We start from the raw sequence: 27,497 nt of genomic DNA on the forward strand, positions 1-27,497 counted from the left end.
CCTTTTCAACCATAAATATAATAAAAAACAGCTAGTGGGCAAGAACATCCTGGCATGGATAAGTACAATCTGGATAGCAGAGCATCCAGCCCACTCTTGAAGTAGCCATCAAATGAATTGCCCTTACTCAGGAGGAACTTGTTCCAACAGAAAACTGCACTGGGAACCTGTGCATCGGGAAGCACAAGGGTTACCTCCTGAGCTGCAGGAGAAATAGCTTTCTCTGCCAAAACCAACCTTATATCTGTCCTGTTAGATCCAAGTTTTTCACAGACTTTCCACCTAAGCCTCACATTCATACAAGGACAAAGGCCCAGCCTGTTTACTCTCAGATCAGGTGTGGGGGTTTTGCTGCTGCCTCCTCAGTGGCAAGAGCTAACAACTCCGACATTAGCCTGTACTCTCAAACTGCTGAACCAGATCAGTGATTTTCAATAATCTTTGAGCTAATGACCCCCAAATGCTTTCCAATAAATGCACCAAGCCCCCAAAGCGTTTAAGGCTGACATTGATAGGTTTGCTTTTCTTTCTTATTCATCTCTGATCCTTACAAGCAATCCATGAATCCTCACAGATCTGAAGATGAGACATGGATGACTGCTGGACTATACACAGTTGGATGAATACACCTTGCATGGCTCAAAACTGCTAAAAACTTTCCACTTAGGGTCATTATTTTCAATGGAACCTTGTGCAAAGCAACCTCCTTCACTGAAAGCATCTGACAGGTAAGGAGGCAGGATCATCTTCACTACACCTGTTTTGGACACAAATTCAATAAAAATTAAATACTTCATCTCATTCAAAATGCTGGTAATAAAAAGAGTATTTTCATAAGGATGCTGAGGAAGAACAGAAATCACATAGCACAACACCTCTTCTCTGTAAGTCAATCAAAACCCAGTAAAATGTCTCCTAATGAGTAATCAGACCCAAAATATGTAACTTGCCCAAAAGATTTTAGAAGTGACAAGCCATTAATGGTAACTCTCTTCACTGGGGGAGGCAGATGATGCACAAAGAGGCTCCTCAGGCTGCTACAAAAAGGTGCAGTTGATTCACCAGGAGTGGAAGCTGAAGACAGATTCATAGTGGGCAAGGAGCTCACATTAAACAGGGAGGGCTGAATATGGGAACAGCAAGAAGGGAAACAAGGTGTTAGCCCAGGCCTACATTCTGAGGTTTCAAACCAAGGTAAAACGCCTTTCTTCAGGAAAATACTGTGGGTCAAGTTCTGCTTTAGCCATACACGAGTCATTATACTCAATACTGCATAGGGAGACAAAGTTTAGGTCAGAGCTGTCGGTCCTCTCTGAGCAACAAGTCTCAGGAACAGGTTGAAAGCGGTTATTTCAAAGGGAGGACAGCTGAAAACAGGGGCCTTGGACCAAATTACCATCTCATCGTTAAAAGGACCGTTGCTACCACAACACTAATACAAACACCACATTTCATACCAATGCTAAGAACACCTGCATCTATTAGTCTCCCAGCTTTTGCCATATTACACAGGCTTCACTTAAAAGCTGATTCCCTAAAGTTCCCTCACGAGGGAGTAGGAATGGAGCCTGGCTAACATGAGGATGCTGTCACAGCTCATACATACATGCTAGAGCCAAGCTACCATAAATACTGTGAGGAAGAAGTTTGCTTTTCTGAAAAGAGTAACCAAACAAAGGCTGGCTCACTCTAGCTCCTCCTTGGATAAAGAAAAGATGGCACTTCCAATAGAAGAAGAAACACCTGCTTCAATCATCCTTCCTTCTCTGCATAATCCCGTCCACACCAAACAACTCTGGCAAAGACAACAACTCAGTGAAGGGGACTAGTCTCAGTAGGAGCAGTTATGGCATTACATTTAAAATAACAATGATGTTAGACTGAGGGGTTTTGTTGTGGTTTGGGGATAGATTTTTTTTTTTTTTACAATCTGTTAATTCTAAATCACTGGAAACAATTGCTAACAGCCCACAGGATAGCCATTTTATATTAACAGCACATTATAGTTTACATTTCATGCATCACGTTGGATGCAATAACCAGACAAACATCCATATTAAAATCTCTCCCTCTTGATTAGAAAAAGGCTACTGGCTCCTCCCCAGTGGGCTCTGTTGTTCCCAGATGTCACACACAGTTTTGTCACAGCAATTGCTACAATGCCATCCTGCTTGTGGATTCCAAGGGGCTAATGAACTGAGTACACACAGGCTTCTTGGAAACAGGGACTTTTCAGAGTCTTCTCTGACTCACAACCACTGCAACAGGTGAGAAGTGAGAGAGAAACAAGTGAAATCTAAGGCCTGTGATTTGAAAACAAAATATAGAGACAGATCTACAATATGGCCACCAAACCTGTCGAACCCTCAAAGCCGTCTCACCTGCCTTCCCCAGCATCCTGCCACCCCTCTGTGGTCTCCCTTGGACTCATCTCTCCCAAGTCTGGTTCTTCAACCAACTGCCTGCAGGACACACAGTCCTAGGATCAGGACCATATTTCCTCAGGTTCACTTCATCTGGTTCTTCTAACAGGGTAAACAGTTCCATCTGTATGCTCCTGCCTTTTGTACTCTTGAACAACTGCTGAGAAGCAGGAAAAGAAGTTGTCAGGAGCAGCTGTCCCCTGCTCAGCACAGGTTCTCCAGGTACCGTGGATCACACCACTCTGAAACTCCAAAGAAGAGCCACCCTGCAGCCTGTTGAAAAAAATATGTGAGCTCAAAGTCAATCCCTTGTCCCAGGCTACTCAGAAAGCAGAGCTGGTAAAGGCTCATTATAGGCCCTGGGAGGTCTGTACAACCTTTCCCAAGGATTAACTGGGAATACCTCTAAGAGATATCTCTCTGGGCTTGAGGGGATTCACACTTCAGAGCAGCTCTGTTATATTTAGATGTGTTGAGGGTGATGGCGTAAAAAGAGATGTGGGGAAGGACAGTGTCCCTGATCCGTTTGTGGGGAACGCTGCACCATCTCCTCTGTAGGCAAGCCAACCTGGTAAGGACTCCCAAGAGCACTACAAAGAGCTGTGTATGATTATAGCCAGATCAACAAGTTTGTTCCACACTTTCCACTCCTGCTGCCACCCCTGGGATTTGATTTGGTGCTAAAAAAAACAGCCTCTATTTTCAGAATACCTTCCCACACAAATTCCCCAAGGCAGAGGAGTCCCTGGAGCAGAAATGATACAGCGAACACCTCATCTCTCAGCTTCCCAACCCACACGCTGTTCTTCCGTACAGCTCTGTGCAGTCACACTTCAAGCAGGGATGAACACTTGGCCACAGCCTGTCACCTGTACAGCAAATCTCTCTAGTGAGAAAAGTCTGACCCGAGGGATGCACAAAAGATTCAGTTCAGCAGCAAGCCTTTAACAACACCCAGGAATCAACCTTCTCCTGCACACTCACAAAATCTGAAGAGGCACACACAGCTTCTCCATCTCCTACCAGCAAATTCTTCTCATAAATGAGGCCCTTAGAACTGGCAGCCTCCCTGCTGGACCCCAGCAAAATGTTCCTTGTTCCTTGGGTCTCTGTATTGCCTGCTCCTCGCAAGACCTCCCACTTTGGTGCATCTCATGAGCTGTGTGTTGCACTCCAGGCCACAGCGAACTGGAAACAAGAGTGCAATGCACAGGGCCCAGCTCTGAGGTTGCCAGAACATATTGGTTTGAAACATCACAGAAAATATTCGGCTCCATATTTTCAACAGTAGCCAGGAAGAAAATGCATGGAACAATTTTGAGAACTGTTTTTCAAAAGTCATTTAAATCAAATTATGCCCCATCCACACCGGCAGCAAAACCCTCTCTACTAACTGGAATTGGTTTTCTTTTCTTTGCGTGTGTGTTCTTTTCTTTTTGGTTTAACTTTTTTTTTTTTTCAAACTGTCTCCCAGCCATCTTTTTCTGGTAATGTGCACAGGCACTGCAACACTACAGGACTGGGTGCCAGGACAAAACCTATGATGCACAGCCCCCAGAATAAATCACTCAAGAGGGGTGGATTAGAAGAAGAGAGCAACATAAGGTTACATCTTCAAAGGTATGATTCTCTGAAATTTCTGCATTTTCAGCAAACTACTGCAGAAAGATATCCAGTTTGTATCTGATGTAAAGAAGCAGACAGGCTTTTGGATCATTTCCAACTTCATGACAATAATACCATGAATCAATATATATTTTTAAAGATGTAATTATTACACAGTGCTTGCATGTAATCAGAAAAGAATCTACTTGTGCTGAGTGTGTATCATTTGAAAGCTGCAATGCCAAGCAAATCCACACCGCTGGCTTGCACAAACCTAAGTATTATCCATTACTGCCCTTCTTTTTTTTTTAAACAATACAAGTATGTACGAAAAACATATTTCCTGGAAACAATGATACTCTTTGAAGACTTATTCAACATTTCACAAACCAAACAAGCCTGTACCCGCACGTGCCCATAAGAGGAAAGTGGGTCAACAATGCAAACTAATCAAAAAGCACTGGAAGGGCTATCCAAGATATTTGCATACCTTTACCTCCCAAGGGTTTGAAACTTTCTTCAGAACTGTATTAAAATTATTTCCCACATGTCTAAGAAAGTCTCTTGCTGGTGATCAACACTCAACTCATCAAGGCAGGAAACAAACAAATCAACCAAGAGTTCACATGTTGGGGCTCATGTCTTAAGCCCCTCACTTGCTCTTTTTACTCCTTTTGATCGGGCTCCGAGTGCCACCTCCGAGGGGTCACAGCCCCTCCACACATGTTCTGACACACTTTCAAAGCCCAGAATGGTACACCTGGGACAAAACACACACTGTCCAGGAAGTGCATAGGGGCCAAGAAAAGCAATAGAAATTTCCACAGTTAACTTGCATTACTGGTTGCCAGTAAGCCTCTTATTATGAAAATCCATAATTGGAAACTGTCACATTACAGAACAATTTATGGAAGTTTTCAGAGTAGGTAGTTCCCAGTGGGAACTTCCTTTGACTGGTGTGTTCCGTCAGCCCAGGTCTGCTTATTTATTCACACAGTGGGAGAAGGGCATCGGGATCCTAAACAAGTCATTACTGAAGCGTCACTGAGACTCCCACTCTAGGAGTGATTCAAATAGTTCTTAGCTCCTTAGCCTTTCCAGTCATCCATCTTCATGGCTGCATTCAGTCAACAGCTAGACTGTCCTGTCTTTACTTCTTTTTATTTTCTGCAGGAACATTCTTGCACTTCTTTTGTGATCAACTGTTCCTTTGAGGATATGGAAGGCAAAACACAGCTGCTCTGGGCTGAATGTATCCCACAATGCCGGTCTCAATCCCATCAAATGAGCTTGGCAAAATTAGATCCTACTCCTATGGTCTCTACCTTGTCACACCAGGGAAACTGGTATCTACATTAATTTCTAAATCAGATTGTAATTGTATTAAAATATGGCTCCAATCAAGAACAACAGCCTCCCTCGATCCCAGCATGATATTATTAAAATTACCTGCAAAAAACCAACCAGCACTTCCTTTGCAAATAGTCATGGTTTGGTGTGAAGGTAAAGAGATTTGATAACAGCTGATGGAGACACATCCCAGAAAACTTCGTAGCAACAGAACACTGGAAGTTTGCTTTAACATTACATTTTCCATGCAGGAGCCAGCAGGTACCATCTGTCAGAGTGGCTTCTCGCTATGAGCAGCTTCAGCCTTGGGAAATGGGTTGTGACATCAACTGACCATTGAGTTAACTGTGTTTTGTCATGTTATGCTGAGGCCAGTTCCAGTCGTGCATGCCAAGACCACTGTGAATTCAGTACCTTCCCCATCACCCCAGGATGGGCACTGGAAAGGATTTGTGCTCAAGGGAAGCTGTGACAGAAAAGGGGCAGCCAGGGTTGAAGAGGAAAGGAACTACGGGAAGGAGATAATTCCTGCAAGCATGGTGAGTGGGGGAAAAGAAAGTCACGTGATTCACTGGGGATTGAAATAGAACAGTTTCCTCTACTGTTGAGACCTTTCTGTATCCCTTCGAGTTATTTCTGAAGAGAAGACAAGCTGTTAGGCAAACATACTCCTTTCACATTTGATATCAGCAAATTCTGACCCTGGACATGATCTCACTGCAACATACAGCACCAAGAGGCTGTGGAGGAGAAGAGGGAGATGACAGCAGCAAAATTTTGCTCCAAGATTCCTGCAAATGCGCAGGCTAGGTTATCAGACTGGGAAGGTTCCCCACCTGTGACCTAAACCTGCTACAAATCCATTTATTTGGGCAAGGAATCCTTGTGTACCTAGTTAGAAAGTACACATGGGACTGACTTCACGTTAAATCGCTATTACAGCTAGGAAATCCCAAACTTCCATATCTATCTTAGACTTTCAACAAGCTCTTTACAAAGTGCATAAGGAAAGTAATCCTGCTCCAGAAAAAAAATCCTGCTCTCAGCTGCCCATGACTATTGACAAGTCATCCAAACCACGCTGCCCAGTTTGCAGCACTTGCCACTGTGCTAAGGCAGATCTGCACACTCTGTCCTCAAGATGCTATGACTGAATTTCACACAGCTGGCAAGGCAGAGTCCAATTGTGAAAAGAAGGCTGAAAATAGCACAGCATGCACATGGGGTAAAGCAACAAACACAAATACCTGAACAATTTTCATATATTAAGTATCAAGTATCTTGGGTCGCTCAGCTTCACAGGTATTAAAGCAAGAGCACACCAAGGAAAAATACATTAAGGCAGCTGGGGGAGGACAGGTGTCCCAGGAGAAAGTGAGAGGGGGGGCTATCTCCACTCAGAAGATAGGAATGATATTTGGTTTACATGAATATGTGAGGATTAAAGTTTACAAATACTTCAAAGCATTACTTAACTCTTGAGGGCTTATCAGAGACACTAACACACCAGTTAGCTTCCTATGAACAGAGAGGGAGGCTTTCCTCTTGCCTGCCATGGACTAAGGCTTAACCACAGACCACATTCAGGGTTTCACTACTGTAGATCTGACTGTCACAGCAGGAACTCACATAATCAAAGACCAGCATTAGTTTATTTACAGCTGCTGCTTGAAATCAAGTCAGTGTGGAAACAAATGTCCCACAGCTCCAAAAACAAAACATTTCTTTTTTCTGTTGTTGGGATTAAAAAAAAAAAATCTTACTTCTACACACAAAGCTAATAGACTCATCACTAATCAAAGCCAATTATTTTTATAGACAATTATTTATAGCCAATTCCTATTTAAAGATGACCTGAGACATCATTCAATTGTATGATACCTGGAAATATCATTAGAACAGCAAAATAGATGCAAAGCATGAATGACTTCACAGTTATGACCATAGTAAAGTTACCTCTTCATAAGTTTCAGGTACTTACTAATAAGAATTTTTGACAATTTAGTTATCCATGCCTTTCCAAAATTAGTTCATATATTGGACAAAACATTCAAACCCAAAATTTCCATTCGTTTAGAACGAAATTATTTGATTCAAAAATGTTTAAGTAGTTGTCTACTATAATAACAAAAAACTCTAAAGTTTTCATAAAAATTTCTTCACTAAACTCACCTCCAGCAGTAAAACTAGTTCACCAAGGTGCTCTCCAAAACTACCTTCCTGCCGTGACTTTTTCTTGATATGCAGCTTCATCAATACACACATGACAGCAACGGTACCAAAGAACTAATCTCTTTTTAAAAGTGAGCCACAAACCTGCCACAACAGAAGATATTCTAGAAGGAAAGGCACAAGAGCACAATCACTGGTTTGTCTCCAGGGAATTGGTATTTCTATCTTTTCCCATTGGCAGGCACAGAAATTCCCATTGAAGGCACAGGTTCTACACACCACTACCTCTGACAAAATGCATCCTTTACAGGGTTATTTGTTTTCCGGTTGTGCTCAGTTGCCACAGTCAGAACCAGGGACACACCACGCTGAGTACTGCAGCAACCCATATACAACACTGTGACTGCTCAACAGAACTCTTAGGAAGCTCCTATTGAAGACAAAGCCCATTAACAGGAGGGAATAGATGAGCACAAGAAGGTTACACACAGATTGCCTTTGAAAGGAGCACATCTTAATGGAAGTTAAAGCAAACTAGGGGCCCAAGGTGTAGGAAAGGTGCTTTGGGAAACAGAGGAGTGATGCTGATGATTTTGCTGAGGACTTACATTGCGGCAGTGTTTTCTCTCCTTCTAGTGAAAACAATCAGTATCACCAGGTTTCCTCTTGAAATGACATCAGGGAAACGTCCGCTGGCATTTGCGTCACGAGGATCTGCTCACATTACTTAGTGACGAATCTTATTAAACAGCAAGCACCTCAAGCAAAGAGTCTATAGCTCAGTTTGTTTGCATTTACCTTCAGCAACAGGGCACGCTTCATTACATTTTGAAGCAGTGTTTATTAGAAGAGTAAAATGCATCAGCATCCACCACCAGGCTTCTCAGCTTATTTTCATGACATCAATATTCAGATTTATTTAATCCAGTGAAAATATACATTGATTAAACATGGTCTCAGAGTATCTCCTGCAGCACTGCAAAATGCAGTAAGTAGGAATGGCATATTTTTACTTCTTTCCTTCAGAAATAGATTTACCATTACCATAAAAAAGCCTCTTCCCACAGTGAGCAGTGGGAAGGACTGGCCACCACAGAGTTCCCTGCTTCCTGATGCCAGGTACCCTCCAGTGTGGTTTTCCTGCCTGGCAATGAATGCTGCTCTATCAAAAGCTTTTCCACAGAACGAATCAAAAGTTATGCTCAATTGTTATAACTCAATTTAAAATGTAATGCAGGGCAAGGGACTAACACTGGGGGGTTTCTTTGTACAAGCCAAGTACTGCTAACAAGAGATTTCAGTTTATACTTCACCTCTGTAACCTCAACTTAGAAAGCAGTTCAGCTTTTCCTTCCCTCTCTCAAGATTCATTAAAAAGTCTTATTCGAGCTGAGATGTTGTACACAAGTTCTCTGCCAAGAACAAATTTTTACAACTTAGTTTTAGGCTCCTTTATAAAAAATCTAGAAATTTATAATGGAAATACTGACAGTGCCCATAATCACAAGTACAGAAACATTATTGCAATAGGTAGTTTGCATCCCATCCAAAAAGAAAAGAAAAGTTGGTCTCTCAACCAAATTCCATATGTGTTCTGTAACAATGGCCAGTTATGAGATCAGTAAAAACAGGTGCAAACAAAAAATGTTGGGGATTTAAACACTGATGATGGCAGCATAAAGCCATCACCCTGGTCATTAAACTCTGACTCTGTAAGATTTTTTTTCAGAAAGTCTTGAATTACTTTATAATTCACTTCTCCTGGGCAAATTCTTTTCCTAGTGATCGTCACAGCCTAACTTGGCAAATCTTTGAATCATGCTTCCAAATCCTAATAGCTTGGCCATTCCCAGATATAAGTAGTATAGGATTTATATTCAGATTTGTCAGTTTTGTCTGCTGATTTAGTCTGATGAAGCCCACCACTACACGTGTGTGGCTCAGACAGTCACACAAGAGCCAGCTATTCCTGGCTGACAGACTAAAGCTCTGCCCTAGGACTTGCCCTGAGTTCTCCCCTCTGCCTCAGGATACATTTCTTGTGCCAGTAATGGATGACTGCACACTGCAGCAAACTGCATCTCACAGGCTATGCAAAAGCAGTGATGAGCTACCTGTGTCACTGCCCAGAAGGGCAGAACTAGAAAGTGTGCCTCAAACAGAAAGTGTTTACCTCTATATTCCTCTTAACATTCTGAACACACTTCCAATTCTCTTAACAAACATGCAGCAAAGACTACAATGCAAAGCAGAAATACAAGAAAAATTATGCACTTAGTTATGTTAAAGAGGTATAAAGTCAAGGTGCTAATGAGCCACGTGGGGAAGCAGCACAGCGTCAAGTGTTAACCCCATTCAACACTCTTACAAAATGAATCTGAGAATGGCAAAAGTCAGAAGCACAGCTCAAAAACATGTGACTGTGAACTAGCCTTGACACCTGCTTGTGTCATTAATGAAATATTTAATATATGAAGAACACTGGTCTCCAAAAGTGCCTTAACTAACAAATGTGTTAGTCATCCAACAAGAACTCTCACTCGAACACTGGAAATTACAGAACAAGGAAATCAAATCAAATCTTTACAAGGAAGCCAGTTCAAATGCTAAATCTGGACTCTGCTACCTGCAAACATTCATTACCAACAATGACAGATTGCTAGTTCTTTTAACCAGAAAGGAAAAGACTCTCTCTCTTGCAGTACATTGTGTACAATTATTGGATCTGAGACAGGCAGCTACACTGGGCTTTCAATATGCTCATTAAACAAGCCCAGGAAATTCAAAGCTGCTTCATACAGATCAGCTGAACTCAAAGCAATCTTCACTTGTTCAATCTTCCCCTCTGGGTAAAAATAAGTATGGGATGACATTTAACAATTTTCCTTACCTGGAAGAAGTGATTTGAATAATATTTACACAGTTAAACTATAATATAGTGAATGTGTTAATGATAAATTGTTTAATCAACTTGACAAAAGAAAAAAGGCAAATTGCACTCAGCAAAAAGGCAGGCTGTTGCAAAAAGTGAAGAAAGTAAATCCATATTCCTTACAATAATTTATATATCATTTAAATAAGATGGTTCCATAACAAATTCTGCCACGTAACTTAAGAAGTCTTGAGAAGTATATTCTTGAAATTCCACAAGTGACAGCACTAAGTCTCAGCTTCACTTCATCTTAGGGAAGTTTGGAAAGCAGCCTCTGGAAACAGTACCACTGCTCTGCAACTCACCAATGAGTTTATGTTTATCTTATTAAGAAATAAAAAATTAGCCCTTTCATATACACATACTTTTAAGATAACAGGATTTTCTTCAGAGCTTCAAGTTAGGCACTGAAGTACTTTGTTATGATTAGTTTTATCACATTGAATCCAAATGCTCTGGATTATTAATCAGCTTTTCTGACAGCTCTCCAATGATGAAACATGCCATACAGCTAACACTGACTCACCATTCATCTTAGCTGATAAAACAGTAAAGGAAGATGGGCAAATTCTCAGAGTCTACCCACGCAGCCCACATCTTTAGGAAACCCCTTCCACTTGCTTTCTCACCGGTGTATTTGTTGGCTTTGACATGGCAAACTTCCCACTTGCCTGCTGCCATTCTACCCATCAATGAAAGCTACCACGTGGAAGCCCATTAGTACACAAAGCATCTACATTGTCTCAAGAACTAAGGACATGTGAAAGGCAAGTTAATGCCTTCCCAAGTAAAATATTAAATCCTCCACTTCCTTGTTCCTTAAAACCTCCTTAAATCCCTGCCTTGTTTTGAAATATCCATTGACTCTTCAACTTAATTTGCTGGTTTACCATGAACCCTGCTACACTGTGCCACAACACCATTATCAGAAAAAGAAGCCACTTCACACAGCAGTTTGTCCTCGGGCTGCTGGGCATCCAAATTGAAATCCCACTCCTCCATTTGGGACCAAAGACACCACTTCCACCTCCATAGGCTGGCTACACTGGGCACAGAGGGATGGAGGATGTGCAGAGAGAAAGTAAATGAAGGACGTCGCATAGGGGTAGACATCAGCCATGTGAAGGGTTGAAGTGTGCACACACACTGCCACCTCAGTCTACCCATCCACACCCACAGATCATGGAATAAAGTACTTTGTAACTCCTAGTGCTGCAATTGCACAGCACTGCGAGAAGTCAGATGATGCCAGGACGTTGCACTTTAGGCATTGGGAGTAACTGCAATTCTTGCTTAAGCAATTTTAACAAGCTAGGGAATACTTGCTCCATCCCTGCAACACTCCCCTGCACACACTGGCTTTTACAGTCCCTGATCCAAAACAAATTAAAAGGGATACAAGGTACGCAAAAATCATCCGGTGATAAGCGCTTGCTTACAGTGAAACAATGGAACGGAAGGATTTGTCTCGTTAAACACACAAAAGGTTATCAATATCCTACCAGTTCACACCATGTCTTCCAGCTCCAGGGAGGGACCAGTTCCCACCCCGTAACAATGCACCTGTGCTGCCAGCCCTGAGCAGACACGGCCAGTCACCTCTACCAAAGACATTCTTCCTCTAAAGAGCACATTTAAACCACCTGAGAGAGCCTTCTGCAGAACAAAGGTATCTGCAATCATACCAAGCACATGATCAAACATGCTTCCTTCTAAAACATTAACAGGACTCCACCAAAATAAAACTAAGCAAGTTCTCAGTTTTTAACTACTAATTTTCCTTCTAATTTGACCACACTGTAAAGTTGTCTTAAAACCTCTGAGAAGTTATTTTACTGCACTTTGCACGGTCCTAGGAGTACAATTAAAATGTTCTACCTAAGCTCTACAACATGAATGGTTTTCATAATTTCTTAATAGAATATTGCTTTATTTGCCTAACACAGTTCATAGACCCCAAAGTTATCAAACTCTTAGTCTAGTGTTATTAAAAATAAAGCCAATACTTTAAAAACTGGATTAAAACCAGTTTCACTTCTCACACCATTCAACTGTATACCTCTTATTTTATCTTCTCATCATGACTTTATGAGCTGCTCCCACCAAATTACACTTCAAATGACACTGAAGAAAGCCATGAATTTGTAATTGAAAGGTGCAACTCACACAATTAATAGCTTCAAACCTGCCAATAGTATACAACAATGAGCCAGGATCAGCAAGCCCTAAAACCACTGAGACCTGACCTAAAAGAAAAACAGAAAGCTGCTATGGGGTTTTGAATTTAGGGGTCAAGGCAAATTAATACACAAATCAGTCTTACTATAGACACTGTTCTCACCTGTATAAATATTTCACAGCAAATCATATAAACTATATGGATATTGCAACAGAGGTGCTGTGAAACGAGCATGCTACAGCCCTCCCAATACAAAAAGTAGTCTTTGTTTTCTTTAATGATAAAACACTGAACTTTTAGCAGTGTAAATTACTCCAGCATATTAGCTCATAACCTTGCAAGCTACAGTTCATGTAACTATGCATTACCTGTGAATTTAAACCACTCTTGTTTTTTTGGAACCATCAAAAATTACCACACAAATACCAAAGTACTCTTGACCTCCACAGGGAGTGGCTCATTCCCATCTAACATGCCAACAACAGCTCAGGCTGAAGTTTCCCCATCACTGGCCTAACATGCTCATCTATCACATCAAAATTGTCACGTGCACTTGTATGATTTACTGGATCCTAAAGATCCTCACTTCTAATGAATATTACCTTTTCCAAAGCAACCCCAAAAGTTTAAACACATCCTAAAGACTCTGAGTACTTCCCTTTTTTTCTCCCCTCGTAGCCAAGTGGAAGCACATTTGTCAGGATTTCATCCTGGAGTCATCAACTGCAAAGTTTCATCGTGAGAGAAAATTCTTCAGGTAAGTCTTTCCACAAGTACAATATGGTAAAATTAAACCATTTCAACACTCAGCATTCTACTGTAATTTGAGAAGAATCACTGAATAGACAACAAATTTTATCCATAAAACATCAACTTCAAAACAAATCTCTTAAGTCAGTTTTCTGCCTCAAACAGGTTTTACTGTCAATCTGCACTCAGTTCTCTAATCTTGTAACACAGAAAGGTTGACCAACCTCAGCTTCAAGTACAGTGTTTACTCAAGCATAAATATCATGTAATGTGTAATGCATTAAGGAATGATTTCAACCTTCTTCAGTGAAAATTTTAAAAAACCATCTCTGTCTCTTTGTATTCACTTTCATCTATCAGTGACACATGAACTAGGATTCTCTGTTCTCAGCTCATTCACTTATTCTGTATTTACTTCTGCACAGTGAGAATATCAGGATGACTGCGCTGGAAAAACCTGACAGTTTTTGGGTAAAATTTTTTCCACAACAACGGATCAAAGATAATTAATGCTTAGGAGGGCATATTTTTATTGTGAAGAAAAGGTTATGTATAGCTGGTAAAGAAACAGAGCAAGCTTCCCCTGGCATATATTGGTGGAGAGCAGAGGTTTTGCTAAGCCCACATCACTTTTCATTTCAGAGCTGAGGGGATGCAACCCAAGCAGGAAGACATTTATTCCAATGCTGTTCTGACTAACCCAAAAAACAGACTTGAAGAATTTTAAAAGGTGACAGCAACTAATAAAGAAGCACCTGTGGCAAATTTAAAATATGATGATGTTTTTCATTACTTTTTTTTAGTAACATAATCCTATCATGAGCAGTACATCCAGCTATGGATTCAGCTGGAAAAACACTTTACACTAGAAATGGTCAACAGAATTTAAACAAAAACCTTTTCCTGGGGTTTCTTGCTAGCCAGGACATAGGAACTGTGCTACACCCTCCTCACATCTGCAAAGGGGAAAAGGTTTTCTTTAATAGGCACAAGGGCACAGAGCTGCTCATTAGAGGCAAGTATTTTCTCTCATCCCAGCCCCTCACTTCATCCAAGCAACATGGATCAACCTGTGCAACCAGCTACTTTTATGTAAGACTTTAAGGCTGAGGCACAGTGTAGGGCATGGCATTGGGGCCAGGAGGAGGGGTAGGAGGGAGCACACCCAGCCTGCTGAGCAGCAGAGGTGTTGAGGCAAGTCGATGAAGACAAAAGGACCGGATGTCAAATATCCGAAGGAAGAGTATTTGACAAACATTTAGTGCTTTCCAAAGTCATTGATTCTGAGCTGGTGAAACCACAGTGTTTAATCAGAGGGTGATGTGCCAGCGTTGGGAGCTCTATTTCCTAATACCACAAAACCCTGCACAAAGTGTTGTGTATATTTTGTTGTCTGTCATTCTGTACAACGCCCTTCCCTTGAGCACTGGTCCTCAGAATGCATTAGACATTGTTAGTGGAGATTAGTTTAACTCCAGATTATTTTTTGATTATTTTTTTTCTTTCTTTCACAAAGCACTTAACAGAAATCAGTGCTTGGGAACTGGAGCTCTGAAGCACAGTCTATCTGTTTATTTATGATCATAGCAACTAATTGCTCAAAGACAAGTCTCATGCCCCAGGACCATTCCCATGTCACTGAAGTTGGTTGCTACAGTGATGTGCCACTCATGCCCAAAAAACCACTGTTGTTAACTTGCTTAAGTGGCTTTGCTGGTACAGAGGGCACACAGTTGGATAACTGACCACTGGATAATGTCGACTCCTTCAGTGACAAAGAGACAATGGCGGGAAAAATAAAAAATCAATTTTGACATGTGGTAGTAGTTTTGTTAGCAAAAAGTCTGCCCAAGGTCTCAGTCAGCTCATAGGAAATTACTGTGTAGCTGGAGACACTGCCCTGACAAGGCCAGCCTTCCCCTCCCAGCTCTTCCTTTACTTGACAGCAACAGCTGCCACCACACCTATTCTTTGGGCTCCGTTATATCTGAGCACTGATAGGAGTCACCCCATGGGAAAGCAGGATGGTGGGACTGATGTCAGGTACCATGAAGAACATTTTCCTTTTTTACTTTAAAAACTTTTGAACCTTACAGAAGGGGAGCCATCCGCTTCCATGCTTTTTTTTCCCCCCTATAAATGAATTTTAACAATGCATATCCTGACAGGAAACGTTACCATGAATTAGTGATAAAGCATTACATAAAAAGGTAAATTAAGTTTCCAAGGCACGAATCTGAGCTGATAAACATATTACATCCACAGTTCAACAACTGTGCAGAGAAGAAAAAGAATAAACTGTTTTAGAGAAAGCCTCAGGAATATGGGGGGGGGAAAACACAAAGAGTAGATAAAGTAATGCCATGCTGTCAAAACACAGCTCGGACACACAGCTATGAAATTAAACCAGATTAAACTAATGGCCATCCATTAACCTTGGGTATGTCTACATGGTACAACACAGACAGAAGAGGAGCTCAGGCACCAGACATCTTGCCAGCACAGCACTCACTCATGGCATCAGCTCCCTTCCTCAGCTGGATAAATAAACTAGAGCCACATGAGCCATTTATCCTCACTGAGCTACTCAGTACAGGAGGCAGCAACTCTGCTCCCAGCCTGATGACACAAGAAAGGATCGCTGGTACTTTCCCTCTGGATGCTGCTCTAATATGGAGATACTGCAAGAAATAAGCCAGGAGGTCATATGCTGCCTGTCTAACACCTGTAAGCCAATTGTACATTTAAGGGACAGCTATAAGAAAGGCTGAAGGGAAAGGCATTGGAAAGCCCTGCGGTTGCAGGGCTGCTCTGCCAAGGGCACGAGCCTAAAGGTCAGGGAAGGGTACTTGGTTAGAAAGAGACTCCTTTTCACATGGGCAGTAAGCTGTTCCCAAGGCAGTCAGGCTGTGCAGGCCTGTCAGACACTACTGGGCTCTGCCCAGATATGTCATGGATGAGATCCTTCAGAGAGGATGCTTGTCACTGGACCAGCTCTCATCCTCACACTGAAGGAAAAAAAGCTACAAGTTCAAACCCAAGCCAGACCATCACAGCAGTTGTAGTTACTGCAAGGGGCTACAGTTGCAGACCTGATCTGCACAGAATAAAAAAAAACCTCAGGCAATCTGGCATCAAAAGAGGTCATAAAACCTGGAAGAAATTTACTTTACTGGAAAAAAAATCAAGTAGGGCATAGAAGTGAGTTACCTAGCTACTGTCCTCAAGGTTTTTACCAGACCTCCCCACACCCTGAACAGTCATTAGGTCAGGGAGAAAAAAAGCTGCTGAGATAACCCTCTCACTTCACACAGCTCCTTGGGACTTTCCCCAGACAGCACCAACCTCACAAACATGATGCCATGAGAGATTTAAAGAGACCACAAGAAAAGAGATGCCAGTTTCTATGGAGCTTACCAGCAAAAGTAGCCAATGCTCATTCCAACAAACAAGCCAAAAGCAAGGAGAAGAGAAAGATGTCCTGGTAGTCAGCTAATTAGCAAAAGCATTACAGTCAGGACTTCCAAGCACCAACAAGAACTAAGCAGGATATACAACTTTGTGTAGGATTTTTTTCAGACAGAACAGAGAACGTGTCTGGGGAATTCTTTGCCAGTCACTTTTTGCGACCAAAATACACAAGCGCTAATTAGATCATGCCAAGTCTTCATTTTCACACTTCCAAAGCTGCTCAATTAAAAGTATGTGTTTTGGCACTGCTCTATGTTTCAAAACAATTTAGACAAAGCTAAAAACAAAGGAATGCTTCAACCCCAGGAGGTGACACAGCTGAAGATGGATGAATCAATAGCATACTGGAAACCTAAAAAACAACAGCAACACAGACCTACTTTCATGAAAGAGATATTGTTTGATATGACAGAACACAGAAAACAAAAATAAACCAATAGAAATAGTGAGAAAGTAAGGGAACTTTGCCTACTTCAATAGAGTTAGCATATCAGCTCTCTGTCCCGCAGTATTTTCCTAGAGTCGTTACCAACACTTTTTAAAAAGCCTCCAGGTAGTTAGGGCTGGGATAAAAACTGGAAAGTGCAGATAGAATCTGGGACCTTCAAAAACACACACCTTATCAGTGAGCACATGCTGAGAAATGATGTCACATCCACTACTATTGCAGTGAGGAATTTGTGGGAAAAGATAATCAGGAGGAATTTTAATCTATCTTTCAGTGTTCTGAGTGGCACCTCTTAAATAAGTATCAGTTTCAATTCTTCAAGATGCTGCAGAAATAGACACTGACACAGCTACAGGTTCCAGGGCATTGATTTGTACATTAATTAAGTGAAAGATAATACCAAGTGGCAAGCAAGAAAGACTTCCCACTTTAGCAGTGCTACAAAAACTGCTATTGATGCATATAAATCACTGGCCACCTTGCATTGCATGGTAGTGCTCCAAGACCAGACTCATTCCCAGATCTTCTGGTATGCACAGCAGTTAGGACATATCCTCAGAAATTTGAGGAGCAAATAACATCACAAAGCTACAACAGGAGAGAGTGGGGAGCCAGGAGACCTCCTCAACCTGGCTACACTTGGCCTCATCTGGAGCAAGACACAGGAACAGTGTTTGGGAGAAGGCACAACTGTCCCAGCTCCCTGAAGCAGCAGCACACTGACTCAAAACCCAACTATTAGACTTCAGATGCCTTTATCTTAGATGGTTACAGATTACATTGTGCCAACAACAAATTTAATGCATCTCATCCCTGATGACAAATATCTTTCTTATCTCCAAGAACCACATGGTTATAAATGAGGTCCCATGTCTTGCCCCAAAGAACCTGTTATAGAAAAATCCCTGTCACTCCTCCGGCTGCTGCAATTCTTCATTTACATAAGTCACCTCTGTTTTAGATTCCTTGTCCCTCTGATTTATGGTTTTAAGAAAAATAAACACGAGTTTAGGAAATAAGGGAAAAGAGTTAATGTGCCAACCTCAGTAGCTTTGACCACATGTAAATACTGCAGCCAATTGCTGTTTCTCTGCCTGCCGATTACAAGAACAAACATGCAAATAGACATGTAGCACTTTTCCTTTTCTTCAGAACTTAGGATATGGTCCAAAACCACCTCACCTAGGGACTTAAAGATTAACAGGTTTTTAGTGTTACAGTAGCTCTACATTTTGCCAGCTCTCAAGCTAAATTAGAGGCACAGTCTCCTGAAAAAAACACAGTATGGCATTCATTATACAAAGTTTAAGCCAGAAGGGACTTTTATCATCAGTGCACTTTATTTAAACTTATTCCTAATTATGCGGATCTGAAAGAAACCCAGACTACAGAAAATCTGGACAGTCTTTCAAGAAAGCGTTTATAAAAAGTTAAGTGAGTTTAATGTGCGTGACATTCCAAAAATCAATCCCATCACAACAACAGGTATCCTGACTTTTATAAGGTGCAGGCTCCAAATACTCATGTGATATCACCAAATAAGTCTCCAAACTGGCAAAAAACAAACAGTTCTAAGAAATACTAATTCCACAGGAACCAAGAACTAAGAAAAGCCCAAAATGATAGTGGTTATATAAGAGATTGGATTAAGAATAATCTACTGTGATGTGTGCATATTTACAGAAGACTTGGAAGAACAGAGTTTAAAACAATCACTTGAAGAAAGGTTAGTTGTTAAAGGAAACAATTTGCTGTACTAGATTATATTTATAAGACCAAGAAAAAAGAAGTGAGCAGGAGCAGAGATCAGGTATTAAATGTTGGCTTGACTCCTTTTTTAAAGTAAGATCAGATGCCCCAAGAGCATTTCCTTCCATGCAAGATGAAGCCCTTTCAGAAACAGACACTGAAATTTAGTGGTATCTCACACAGCCTGAAATCACCCCCATCACAAGGGGCTTATCTGCCTTAATTTCACTGGGGATATAACAACTGACAACATGTAATGAATGATTATTTAATGCTTGATTGTTCACCTAAGAGTAACGTTTTTATCTCATTCTGTGTCTGTGCAGCCAAACCACAGCTGCAATATGACTCTGCACTGGTGGGACAGGATGCAGGCACTCAATAAAAAGAAGTTTGCCTTCCTACCCAACTAAACTATTTGCCTTTTAATATCACTCTTACCCAGCACAGAAGGAGAAAGAATAAAAAGGACAACAGATTGTTCAAAAACTCTGTACTGTACATTTGTTGTGATTTTATTATTTGGGATCCTGGTTTTGGTTTTACCATCAGAGAGAGAGAGGCAGGTATTGACAGGAAAGGCCCTTCTCAGGAAAGTAAGGTTGCTTGCAACATCCAAAAAGCTGGTATTTCTGCCTCCTTATTTTACAGATGCAGGGGGAGGCAAGGGCTGAACGCAGCACTGGGTCACGGCAATCTCACACAACCCAGATCATTACAGTAATTATATCATTATACAGCATAAAAAGCATGCCAGGGCTTGCTGTTAAAATTCTCTGTGTTAAGATGTTGGTTGGTTCACTTCAAGTGATATTTGATTAACAAAATGTAGTAATGGCATCTGCAAGAAGAGCAGATGTAATGGCACATGTGTCTCAGTGGGCAACGCTTCCTATTTTCTCAGCTTTTTTGTTATCAATTTACTGCATTGCTACTCCATACCCAGTCAGTTTGGAGCTAAGCAAAGCCTGGAAAAAGCCATGCCAGCTCACAGCGAAGGCCCATCAGGTCCAGCAGTGTGGAACAACATGTGGCCATCCAAAGAATGGCACAATTAGAAAGTAAGCATGTAACGAAGCTTTTCCAGATTCCACCAATTTGTGGTTTGGGGATTTGCCAAGATGGGGAGGGCTATGCATGCACATGTGTGTGACCATCAACTTACAGCCCTCACTGTAAAGCCTACAGCAAAACAAATAAAAACCCAAAACAACTACCCTTCCTCTCTACAGCATCCATCAACCTTTCAGATTTGCTAGAGCCCTGCTTTTCTGGACGTCTTCCTAGCTGGCTTCTTAGGCTTCCCGCTTTACTCCTGAATATCATGAATTACACTTGAACGTTTTCAGCGTGCCAGAACACTTACTATTTCAATAATGACTTCTCCAGAACTTTTTTTTTATTATTATGAATGTAATGTTTCCAAACAACATTCTTGATTGTTAGACTCCAACAGTATTGCTGTGATAACCCTCTAAGAACCCCATCTCCTCCTGAGTTACTGTTATCCTTATATTAGCTGTGAGATTTTCAGAAGAAACTGACTCGCAGAAGAATTTGGTTGAAATGAATTATTATTCAGCAGGGCAAATCCAAAGCTAGCATCCCCTCTGGACAACTAATGCTTCATAAGTTTTCACCAACAGTTGGAGGCAGTGACTTGCCAGGATACGTAGCTCTGTTCAAACTATACACGGTGATATTTGTGATGACTGTTTGAATCAAATTGTTCCTTCTCTGCATTTGTTTGTACTTATGCCAACAAGAGTCACAGCTGGGAAAAGTGAATTGCACTTTATGTCTTCTGTACAGAAAGTGTTTAAATATTTATCTCTGATGTATGGCTCAGAAGAGGCTTGAAGATCTCCTGCTGCACTGTATTGCACCTGACAGCTCAGTGTTGAACAGAACATGTGCTTTCATAAGCTATGAAGAATTACTATTTTCTATCACTTTTGGACACCTCATGACTAAAATGCTGGACCCATTATCCCATTATCCAGCAACACACACTGTACGTAAATGAACAGTTCTACATCCTTGGCCTTAGAGACCTTCTGACAAGCTCAGAAAAACTACCAATTGTGCAAAGAAGTACTTTAAGCTGAGAAAGAAATGTTTCATGAAACAACAACAAAAGATACCACTTGCAGGCACTGAGTTGCACTGCTTTCTGAGAAACCGGCAGGTTAACCTGTTATTATTTTATCTACATATACAGTATATTTATGTAGAACTGGAGACCTTCCTGGCATAATGTAGCAGGCATTAGGGGGTTAGACCCCAGAATTCTTCTGAGGAAGTTTTGGGCAGCACAAAGTCCTAGTCTGGGTACTATTTTCAGACTAAGACTCTAAAATTGCAGCCATAGCGTGCAATGCATGAGACGGTTGTCATGAAAAACATTCCACGTTATAAACTACTACTCTAAAAGCACCAGGGATTGGGCCAGGAATCCAAGCCCCAAGTGATATCAAATGACTTATTATGCTATTTCCTTCCACCAAAGAAATTACATCTTGCAAGAAAAACCAAAACAGATACCTGAAATTAAACAAATTCTGTCTGGCAATTAAGCAGGCGGTAAAAGAGCAAAAAGAGCCTGTGAGGAAAGATGGGTTAGGTTTATCCTCTATACTGACATGCTGCTTCCCTCCTTGATGAGCCTGAGAAATACTGCTGTAATCATCATATCAACATTTTTTTTGCCTTCCAGTAATTATCCCACTGTATAATTGAAGCTTCTGAAATTGATGTAAGCACAACTCCATAAAATATAATAAGAACCCACGGGTGGAAGATAAAGCAGTGCAAATCAGAAATAAAGCACCATTTTTCTTCTTTATCAGAATAATTGACAAGGACTGAGGTAAATCCTCTGTCACTGGCTATCTTTTATCGTGACATTCTTCCAGAAGATAAAGGCACAGACTCAGGGAAGGGCTACAGCTTGAAGTAAGGAGCCAGTGTAGCTCACTGCAACGATACTCTGACTTCATCTGCTAAGAGTAGGTTAAGTACCTGGAAAAACAGTCTAAGTCAAATACCTTACTTTGCAAAAGCTAAATATTTGAAAGTTACCATAGCACCTCAATATTCCCAAGATGTAACACAAGAGGACAGGAGAGGAACTTCTGAAATACAGCCTCCAAATGCGGTCACCGCAACGCACATCGCTCACCCCTGGCAGGAAGCCGACGGCCACCTTCTTCAGGAGAGCAAGATAACAAATTCCAGGGATAACAAATATCTCTCCTTCAAGTCGGTGGTGCCACACTGAAATTGTTGGCTCTTGATCAGGACTAATAGTAAGCAGAGAAATATGAACTGACAAGCTGATCATTGCTGAACAGCACGCAGCTCTCCCGGCGGACAGATGAACAAACAGAGCTTTAAGACCAGACAGAATTAGCACAGGGAGGACCACAGTAGCTCATCCAAGCAATTGATGCACACGCTGGGAAGGACATGATGTTGAGAAATTCAAGCCTGATAAATTTCCCACCACTGAGCCAAGAAGTGGAAGGCTGGAGGAAGAAAATATTGCTGTCCTCTCAAGAAAGTATTACATGAAGTATAACCATGCACCCAGAGTATTTCACCATCCCCTTACATTTCACTGTGGTATTTATACCCGTGTGTAAGGTATCACCACTACAGAATCCGTGGAACACAGTGTATCCCTGAAGAAACTGCTCTCCAGTTGGTGGAGTTTTTTCTCACAGGTACCTCACCTGCAATAATTGATTCACTGGGGACAGGGCAGCTCCTAATTTGCTCAACAACTCAACCAAACACACAGACTTCCCAATCCCAGTTTGTTACCAGTCACAGGTTTTCCCTCTTCCTCCCATTTACACACATAAATTGAACTGAGGTGCCAGCTAAGACCTGCCATAACTGGGATGCAGAATTACACTGTGACTGCAGGGAAAGGTCCATGACAGGAACCACCTGCACTAGCAATGGGAAGATCCTCCCCCAAAGCACCCAGAGGCCATCCAGGGTGCTCGAAACTCAGAAGGCACAAACTCACCACGCCACTGAACCAACAACCTTATCTTGTAAAAAAACCCAGCTCAGTTCTCGGTGGAGCACAGGGTAAAGTGTTAGGAATAGTGAGCCATAAAAATAATCAGCACACACATCTCAATCCTAACAAACCAATATATACAGAGACTCTAAAGTCTCCTTTGAGAGCATGAGTTATACCATATATCTGATTTACATTTTTCAAAGAAATGATAGAAGCTCTTCAGCTTGTTCCAAAGGCCCAATGGGAAGGAGAAAACCCTCAAGAAACCTATGTGGCAGCTTTGCAGCAGCATGAGACTAAACAAATGGAAAAACCTAAAATAGGTTGAGACAGTTTATCATTAATCAGTATGAATTACTTGGCAGAATGCAGTTTTCTTTCAGTGCAACTTAGTGGCATCCTTCCCAAAGAACTAATACAAACATGAGCACATAGCAAGAGATTCAGGGAGCAGGGGAAAAGGGATGTCATCGCTGACTGAGTTGCTGATGGCAAGAAACAAAGAATGAGACTACATAGGGCAGCACCTGTGTGGCTGAAAAACATAACTGGCATGTTCCAGCTACTTCATTTGGCAAGGTTAAATTCACCACAGAAGAATCACAATCATATTACAAAACACTCAAGTCTTCTGAATTGCCTCCTTGCAGTCAGATACCAGCTCTCCACCAGTTCTTTTTATTCCAGCATTTTCCCAGGACAGGGATAACATTCTGAACCCTTTCTCTTGTATTCATAAAATATCATTACTGTTGCACATACGAAGATATGAGGATACAAGAGAGAGGTGTTATCTTTATTTAGAGACAGATATAAATGGAAAACTACAGACAAAGCTTCCAGCTCAGGCAACCTCTATCAAGTTTACAAAGAAGCTCTTGTGGTGGCAGGTCCTGGCAAAGGATCTAAGCATCCAAACTATTCGATTTTTCCAACTAAATGAAAAGGTTTAACACAAAAGATAATTTATGTATATGGATTTGGTGATCAAAACATATAGCTATCAACACAGTTTTAGTGAACTCTGATTTGAAGTCTTGAATAGCTATCTGAGAAATTTTGCTTTGACCCTCAAAGCTCATTCCCAGAGGTTACACAGATTGCAGCAGATCTCTTTCCTGTATTTGCATATGGATACACCTGTGATATTTTGGATCCCACTTAAGATTGCCTTTTGTACAAGCTAGTTTTGCATTTACATGTATCAATAAATACTCAGGTAATTTACTCATTTTTTGAATACTTAAAAGGAATAGACAAGTTCTAAAGTGATTTGAAACAACACTTCCATTGTTACCAGATTTAAACAAAGTAGGTGGAAAGTTCAGCAAATGACCAGACTGAAGACCTTGCATTTGCAAGCCTAAAAACATGTAACTTCAAACAAAGACAGGCAGAGAAAGTAGCTGGACTGATTAAAAAGCACCAGGCCAGGGCAGTTCAGACCAGTCCCCACCCTGCTGGAATCATCTTTACTATAACTTTTGTCCAGAAGATAAATAGTCTTTAAACTCTCAAAAAGAGGTTAAAAACCATGTTTGGAAAACAATTTGTGGTGGTCCTGTCATGCTTACGTGTGAAAACCTATGTTAAAATTGCTAACTGTAGCTTACAGCTCCCAGCAACAAGAGAAAAGGAGCAAGAACTTCCCTCGCATAGTGGTGTTAAAAGACAAACCTGCAAACATAGTCAAATTATCCAGATGTTTGAAAGGACTTTGAGTCTGACAGTGAAAGAAAAAAAAAGTCCAGAGTGATCTTAGTGAAATTCTCAGACATGAAAAGCGGTTGTCCCACATTTGCATTGCTCCAGTCATTTCACACATGCTTCATTCATGTAAAGAAGGGTATTACCACAAAATCTGGAGCTGTGACAAAATAAGCTTCCCATGGATTGAGGACCCACAAATTAGAGAGAGTTAATCATTACTAAAGCTTTGTGAACAACACTTGCAAATACATGAGCAATTGCAAACACCTACACAGAGATATCCAAAGCCACAGCACGAAGACAGCTAAAGAACAGATACCAGAAGTCACCTCTGACAACTGAGCTTTGGACCAGCCTTGTCATCAGACTTTCATACAGCGATAAAGAAGGCCATTCCATGCAAAGAGTGAGGTTTCAACACTCGTAATGGATAAAATCTTTTAATCCACAGCAGCATAAACTGCAAATAACTGATCTGCAGGAAATTCTCTATTCTCTGTCTCAAGCCCTAAAGTTTAGTGATGAAAACAGTAATAAGTTCTTTCTCTCAAATCTCAGAAAAAATATACTGAACTGACCTTCCACTGATCCTTGGGAAGCAGTTTCACTACCACGATGTCACCATTCAGGGCTCTGTTGCGAGCAACCACTCCATCAATAAAGATATCGCGAGTTCCATCCTAGTCAAAGAGGAAGAAAAATAAGTGCCAGACCAAAACATATTAAATTACAGTTGTTATGAGGTTTAAAACACTGCCATCAAAAAAGACACACAGCCTGGTGAGGTAAACATCCTCCAGTTGAGCACAGGAATGAAATGGATTCACCACATGTCCTTCAACATACAATATCTTTCAGCAAACAGAAGAAATCCTTCATATGGATGTGCCAGTACAGCAGTTCCACACTATTTACTCAAGGCAGAGCCAAGCCTTCAAGATGTGTCATCTGCAAGCTCTGCTCTGTTCCTCTACAGTTACTCTTAGGAATGGGGAGAGAGTTTTCTGCAGTCACAGCTCTTGACACATTAATTTCCCACCTCAAGCACTCAAAGTCAGTGTTCAGAACATGTTTACAGGACAGTCTCTGCAAAGTGCTCCATGCAGAGCTCCTGCTACTCTCCTGGTGAGGTGAGAAGGCAAGGATATGAAGCTCCTGGATCAGCAGGTCACTCTGTGAAGGTGGCTTGGATTGTAGCTGGGGATGAAGTCTCTTGCTTTTCAAATGAGTTAACATCATATATTCTGCATTTGGCACAACTAATGTTAGAAGACATTCCAAATAATGATGATTACAGATGCCAACTGCAAGCCAGGAGATCTTTTACTGTAACAGACATGTTGGGACACCTTCTCTGGATGCACTGGGTTAACATCCTTGCACAAGAGCCTCTACTAATTGCATGCACTTTGATTATTCATCCCAGACATGTTTGGTATTCAGTTAATCTAAATTTGGTTTGAAAGATTTTCTTCATGGGGTGAATAAAGTTTCCTGAAGATGTCAACACAAACATTTTAGCTTTTAAAGGACTGCCAGTTTTGTCCCTTTTTTTATTATTATTATTGACAGGGCTCTCGCTGCTTTAATTTCTGTTTTCCCATAATTCAGTATATGAAGAATTCCATGTGTCTGCTTACAGTGCCATGAACACGTCAAACTGTGAGCTTTTAGTATCAATATGAGCAGTTAACATAGTTTTTCTAAGGAGAGTTTTCTTTGCATAGTTTTGAGATACAAGAAAGGAGGATGTTTCTTTAGATTAGTATTTCATTGCCTTTCAATGAAAAAACCGGCCTCACGAGAATTCAGATTCACAACTTCAGTCACTTCTCAGATACACACTTCTGAGTCTCACATGCATGAGTAAATCCAATCAGAACTACCAGCATGCTCTGTCTCCAAGAAAAACTTCTTTTACAACCTGAAAACATGAAGTCCTAATATCACATGAGTATCTTACTCTGCTTAGATACCAAAACAATAAAAGGAAGAACCCTGCCATGATGTGAAACCAAGGCCATCCTCCAAGAGACCAAATTACTCTTAGAAAGAAAAGCAGCAGCAGCTCAACAGCTGTGTGAAAGCTGCCTCCCATGACAAGATGCAGAAAAATTGCAAAGCCTCTTGGACCAACATAATTCAAATTGGAAACCGTTCTTTTCAAAAAGCCAGATTTTTTACACATGGTCTTATTCCTTATTTCTCCCCACTCTTTCCCTTCAGCCCCAACTCTTTACCTAAATTCACCACATACATAAAAATGAAAAGTTCAAAGTCACTTTTAAAAGTAAATTTTTGTTTTGGTTTTTTTTGAGTTTTTTTTGTCTGTAACTGTAGTTGCTCTGTGCTGCAGGACACAGGCTGGCATTCACAAAAATTTGTTTGTTCTACAGGTTTTTTTTTCCTTCTCTCCTGTGTCCAAGAAAACACCAAGCAGACCTTTTCTTCCACTCTCTGTAAAGGTGCCTGATGTGTCACACCACTTAGTTAAAGCTGCATCTCCACACTCTGCAAGAGTCTTGTCTTTGCAGCCAGTCACTCTCATTCCAAACTATATATACACACACACTTACATAAGTGTATGCACACCTGTTTTAGAGCAGTTAATTTCAATATCTGCAACAAAGCTGTAATCAGAAAACTGCCATCAGTTTTGGTTCTCCCTCCAA

General features: G+C 41.1%; 1 protein-coding gene across 2 annotated transcripts in view; it reads right to left on the reverse strand.

Moving 5' to 3' along the window:
* The window catches only part of DIS3L2 (DIS3 like 3'-5' exoribonuclease 2), a 179,123-nt gene that overhangs the window by 128,198 nt on the left and 23,428 nt on the right, over positions 1-27,497 (reverse strand). For both annotated transcript variants that reach the window (XM_029960788.1, XM_018075032.1), the window contains one exon: positions 25,404-25,505. In XM_029960788.1, the coding sequence (XP_029816648.1) occupies positions 25,404-25,505 (102 nt within the window). The remainder of the gene's footprint in view (positions 1-25,403; positions 25,506-27,497) is intronic.

This window comes from Manacus vitellinus, unplaced genomic scaffold (assembly GCF_001715985.3).
Source record: "Manacus vitellinus isolate BGI_N305 unplaced genomic scaffold, ASM171598v3 scaffold_29_pilon, whole genome shotgun sequence".
In the NCBI taxonomy this organism is placed as follows: domain Eukaryota; kingdom Metazoa; phylum Chordata; class Aves; order Passeriformes; family Pipridae; genus Manacus; species Manacus vitellinus.